Genomic DNA, 6157 nt, shown 5'->3' with positions numbered 1-6157 from the left:
AGAAAGGACTTGAGGACACGGGGAGGGGGAAGGGTAAGCTGGGACGAAGTGAGAGAGCGGCATGGACATATATACACTACCAAATGTAAAATAGATAGCTAGTGGGAAGCAGCCGCATAGCACAGGGAGATCAGCTCGGTGCTTTGTGTCCACCTAGAGGGGTGCGATAAGGAGGGTGGGAGGGAGATGCAAGAGGGAGGAGATATGGGGAATGTATGTATATGTATAGCTGATTCACTTTGTTATACAGCAGCAACTAACACAACATTGTAAAGCAATTATACTCCAATAAAGAAGCTAAAAAAAATTTTTTTAATGGGTGAAGTTGGTCAAAAGGTATAAACTTCCTGTTATAAAATAAATAAGTCCTGGAGATGTAATGTACAGTGTGGTGACTATAGTTAATAATACTATATTGTATATTTGAAAATTGCTGGGACTTCCCTGATGGTCCAGTGGTTAGGACTCCACATATTCACTGCCAAAGGCCCGGGTTCAATCCCTGGTCAGGTAACTAAGATCCTGCAAACTGTGCAGTGTGGCCAAAAAAAAAAAAAAAATTGCTAAGAGAGTAGATCTTAAGAGTTCTTGTAACTATGTGTGGCTGTGGATGATCTAGACTTACTGTGTGATCATTTTACAATATATATAAATATCAAATCATTAAGTTGTATACCTGAAATTAATATCATGTCATATGTCAATTACATCTCCGTTGGGAAAAAAGTGAGTAGCAACCCACAGAGTAGGAGAAAATATTAGCAAACCATGTATCATAATGGTCATTATGTGTTGAACTGCGTCCCCCAAAAAAGATATTTTGAGGTCCTAACCCCCAGTACCTCTAGAATGTGACTTTATTTGGAAATATGGTCTTCACAGAAGTAATCAAGTCAACATGAAGTCATTTGGGTGGGCCCTAATCCAATGTGACTGGTGTTCTTCTGAATGGGGGGAAATTTAGACACAGAGAGGGACTCTCATAGAGAGAAGATGATGTGGAGACACACAGGGAAAAGAGGGCCATGTGACTGGAGTGATGCATCTACAAACCACGGAAGGCCAAGGACTGCCAGCAAACACCAGAGGGTAGAAGGAAGGAAGGATTCTCCCTTACAGCAGAGAAAGCATGGCCCAGCTGACACCTTGATTTCAAACTTCTAGCTTCCAGAAGTGTGAGACAAGAAATTTCTTTTGTTTTAAGCCATCCAATTTTTGGTACTTTGTTATAGCAGCCCTAGGAAAGTAATACAAAGGTATACAGAACATACAGATTGGACAAAAAAACCTCTTATAACTCAATGACAAAAAGAAAACCCAGCACATGAAAAGAGGTTCAACATCATTAGTCATTATGGAAATGTAAACTGAAACTGCAATGAGATACCATTTCATATCCACTAGGATGGCTAAAATCAGCAAGACAAACAAGTGTTGGTGAGGAGGTGGAGAAACTGGAAGCTTTGTACATTTGCTGGTGGAAATGTAAAAAGGTACAGTTGCTTTGGAAGACAGTCTGGCAATTCCTCAAAAAGTTCAGCAGCTCCTCAAAAAGATAAAAAAGTTTCCATATGTATTGGTCAGCTCAGGCTGCCATAACAAAATACTGTAGACTGGGTGGCTGAAACAACAAAAATGTATTTTCTCACAGTTCTAAAGGCTAGAAATCCCAGACGATGCTTGCAGATTCATATTTGTATTCTAGTGAGGGCTCTCTTCCTGACTTGCAGACAGCCACCTTCTTGCTGTGTCCTCACCTGTCTTTTCCTCTGTGTATGTACAAAGAGAGCAAATGAGCTCTGGTGTCTGTTCCTCTTCTCGTAAGGATACTAGTCCTTGGGATTAGGGCCTCGCCCTTATGATCTCATTAACCTTAATTATTTCCTTAAAGGCCCTGTCTCCAAATACAGTCACACTGGGGGTTAAGCCTTCAACATATGAATCTGGGAGAGACAATTCAGTCTATGACATCATATGACCAAGTCCACTCCTAAGTATATACCCAAGAAGACTGAAAACCTATGTTTCCACAAAAACTTGTACATGAATGTTCATAGCCGCATTACTCTAATAGCCAAAAAGGAGAAACAGTCCAAAGTCCATAAACTGATGAATAAATACACAAAACTGTGGTATATCCATACAATGGAACGTCAGTCAGCCATAAAAAGGAATGGCATACTGATACATACTACAACATGGACAAACCTTGAAAACATTATGCTAAGTGGAAAAAGTCAGACATAAAAGTCCACATACTGTATAATTCCATGTATATAAAATGCCCAGAATAGGCAAATCCGTAGAAACAGAGAGTAGATTAGTAGTTATTAGGAGCTGGAGGGGGTGGGAGGAATGGGGAGTGACTGTTAATGGGTTTCTTTTGGGGACGATGAAAATGTTCTGGAATTAGAGAGTTTGTGATAGCTGATAGGAAAAATGACTGAATTGTACACTTTAAAAGGTAAGTGAAATTTTATGGTATGTGAATAATTATATCTACAAAGAAAATGACAATATGAACAATGTGATATATTATGTATAAAAACATACTGGATGTGACCAAAGCTATTCTCAGAGGAAATTTCATAGGTTTAAAATATTAAAACTGTAATATAAAAACTAAGCACTGGGACTTCGCTGGTGGTCCAGCGGTTAAGACTCCGTGCTCCCAATGCAGGGTTCGATCCCTGGTCAGGGAACTAGATCCCACATGCATGCCACAACTAAAGATCCCGCATGCTGCAACTAAGAGCCCACATGTTGCAATGAAGATCCTGCCTGCAGCAACAAAGATCCCACGTGCTGCAACTAAGACCTGGCACAGGCAAATAAATAAATAAATATTAAAAAAAAAAACTAAGCACTGAACTCACCTAGAAAAAGACTTCAGGAAATCAGGAGGATGGCATTAATAAAGATAAAATCATAAAATAAGTGACAAAAGTAAAGAGCAGTGGAATTGATAAATTCAAGAGCTGGTTATTTGTCATAACCAATAAAATAAACTTCTGACCAGAATAATTTTAAAAAAGAAATCACAGGACACAACATGGAGAAAGAGAAAGTAGAGTTAACTCCAGATACTATGGAAAATTTTTAAATAAGCGTTTCTGGGCTAATAAATTAGAAAAAGATCATCAAAAGATTTTCTATGAAAGTACAGATTAACAAAACTGATTCAAGAAGAAGTTATAGAAAAGATTGGGAACATCAGCAAGGTACAGTTTCCCAGGCAGTTTTGCATGCCTTCAAAGAATGATAATTATGCTATTTAAACTGTTCCAGAACAGAGAAAAAGAAGAGATTATTCCTGATGGCTTTTTCAAAGCCAGCCCAAAATGCTAAAACTTGACAAAGAACACAATAATTTAAAAAAACTACTCTCTCTTATAAATGTAGATGGAAAAAATATTAAAATATAAGCAAATTAATTCAGCAAATATTAAAAGAATAATACACTCATCTGCAGTAGGGTATAATCTAGGAAGGCAAAAAGAACTCACATTGAAAAAATCCATTAATAGAATTCATCATATCGAAAGGTCAAAGACAAAAATACGTGGTCATCATGAAAGATGCTCAAGAAGCATTCTGTAAAATTAACATCCATTGCTGCTTTTTCTAAAAAGTTCAGTAAAAAGTGAAAGCATTATATGGCCAAGGGGCTAAAAGCAGGGCTTTGGTATTAGACAGACCTGAGTTCAAAGACGGGTCTCGGCTACTAGCTGGCTGACTTTGGATAATTCACTTGGCCTCTCAGACTTCAGTTTCATCATCTGAAAGATGATTATCATTCGATTTAAATGAATTAATGTAGAAAATCATATTGCACAGTGCCAAACACAGAGCAGCACTCAATCAGTGAAAGCTTAGTATTTTTACTAACAAAATGGAAACAGAAGAGTATTTCCTTAACATGATTTTAAAATCCATCTATATCAAAACAGGATTGTTATCAGGAAACACCAGATAAAAATTTGTGCTACGTGTATTATACAAAAGGGGTTTTATAGTAGATAGTTCTAGGTATGGATGTAGAAATAGAAAAAAATGTGGAAGGATATACTCCAAGATATTAGTATATCTCTGGATAATAGGATTATGGGTGCTCTTTTTCTTTTTCTATTCTGAAGTTTTAAAAATGTAAATGCAATAGCAAATGTTAAATCATTATAGAGATAGTAAAAACAAAAACAAAAAAAAACCCGTTGTTCCAGAAAATCAGGCAAGTTGGGAAATCTCTCCCAAAAGGCAGAGGAAATGGATTAAGAGCTGAAAATGATAAAGGAAGTGACAAGATTTGAGAATCAGAAAATGGACGTACAGCTCAAGGTTTAGAAGGAGTCTTAAGAGAGAGATCAGAGTTATCAGAAGTTCTAGTCAAAGTAATAACTGGAAATAAAAACTGAAAAAAAAATTTTCCAGGAATAAAAAAAGGTATGCAGGGGGCTTCCCTGGTGGCGCAGTGGTTGAGAGTCCGCCTGCCGATGCAGGGGACACGGGTTCGTGCCCCGGTCCGGGAAGATCCCACATGCCGCGGAGCGGCTGGGCCCGTGAGCCATGGCCGCTGAGCCTGCGCGTCCGGAGCCTGTGCTCTGCAACGGGAGAGGCCACAGTGGTGAGAGGCCCACAAAAAAAAAAGTATGCAGATCCAAAGTTTTACTATGTTCTAGCCAAACTCAATGAAAAGAGGTCAATATTGGTTAAATTTTATTTTCACCAGTAGGCTAAAGAATTATACAAACATCCATGTGTGTACACATTCCTATTCAAGTCACCTACAAAACAATGAAGATTACCCTGGCCTCAGACTATTCTGCAATACAACTGCCATCAGACGGGGAAGTACAGTCACAAACGATCATATCTTCTCAGATACGAAAAGACCATACCACTCACTCACTTATCTTTCTTGCAAAGGATACTTGAAGGATTACTTGAAGCTGTACCCCAGCTGAGTGAGACAAATCAAAAGTAAATGTCAAGAATGAGGAAGGTGTAGTACAAAAGGATTGTAGGTCTTCATTTATTCATCTCAATTCCAAACTCCGAAATGTGACTGTTATGTGTTGACCAGTGAATTCTATCGCCCCTTACAGTCTGACCCTCCGTGCTTCCTTGCTCTTTTCCAGGACCAGAAAAGAGGGTGACAATGCAGCAAAACCCTTGCAGAGGCCGAGGGACGAAGTCAGAGGGATACACACAGGGTCCCTCTTATTAAGACAGGAAAGGAGGAGGTATGATTCTGGTTCCCACTGAAATTTTTGAGGAGGGCAAAGGATTGAGGAACCTTCCACCTCTTTTGCCGGGAAACGAGAGGCAAGGCAACTGCAGAGCTGGATGTGGGGCACAGGCTTTCCGCGAGGTCAGGAGGAGGAGCACGCACTGGCTCCCGCAGAATCACTAACACTCATAACCTCTCTGGCACAGAGGCACAGAGTCACCTGCATCCTCAATCTCTCCTCCGTGGACTTCGGGAAGGGGGCTGACCTCGATGGGGGTCGTCAGGGTCGGGGATTTTTGTTTAAGACCAGCGATCGCAGTTTATCCGGGGTGGCTGTGGGCTGTGGGGATGCTCGCGGTGGGCTGGACGGGAGGGTGCGCGGGGTGCGGAAGGCCTTACCCCCAGCGCCGGTGGAGACGGTGACCTGCGCGTAGGTGGCTCCCGCGGCGGCCTCCGGGCCCGACACTCCGTTGAGCGCGGCTACGCGCACGGTGTAGCGCGCGCCGGGCCGCAGGTGCAGCAGTGTGGCGGCGCGCTCCCGCAGCCCCGCCTGGCGCGGCACGAAGGCCACGCGCGGCCCGCACGGCTCGCACGCGCCCGCCGGGCCCTCGCGGCCGCAGCGCAGGCACAGCAGCGAGTAGGTGACGTCCGAGCGGCCGCCGGAGTCGGCCGGAGGCAGCCAGCGCAGCCGCAGCGCCAGCGGCGAGCGGCTCAAGCTGTACTGCAAGTCCCGCGGCGCCGACGGCGGCCCTGGGGGCACAGAGGCGGGCGCCGTCAGGGGCCGGGGGAGGAAGGGCGGCATGGGGGCGGGGCCAGTGAGGGGGAGGGACGGGGGCGTGGAGCAGTGAGGGGCGGGATGTGGGAGCGGGGCGCGGTCAGTGATGGGGTGGGAGGACGTCAGTGAGGGGATGTGGTTGGGGATCTGGGGAC

At 43.2% G+C, this 6157-nt stretch overlaps 1 protein-coding gene across 1 annotated transcript in view; it reads right to left on the bottom strand.

Moving 5' to 3' along the window:
• LOC114485971 (ephrin type-A receptor 10-like) overlaps nt 1-6157 on the bottom strand; it is a 28002-nt gene that overhangs the window by 12333 nt on the left and 9512 nt on the right. Inside the window, exon 5 of the mRNA XM_028488039.1 lies at nt 5627-5977. Coding sequence (XP_028343840.1) covers nt 5627-5977 — 351 coding nt within the window. The remainder of the gene's footprint in view (nt 1-5626; nt 5978-6157) is intronic.

Source organism: Physeter macrocephalus, chromosome 3, assembly GCF_002837175.3.
Source record: "Physeter macrocephalus isolate SW-GA chromosome 3, ASM283717v5, whole genome shotgun sequence".
NCBI classification, from domain to species: Eukaryota; Metazoa; Chordata; class Mammalia; order Artiodactyla; family Physeteridae; genus Physeter; species Physeter macrocephalus.
This window is presented reverse-complemented; position numbering and strand designations above follow the sequence as displayed.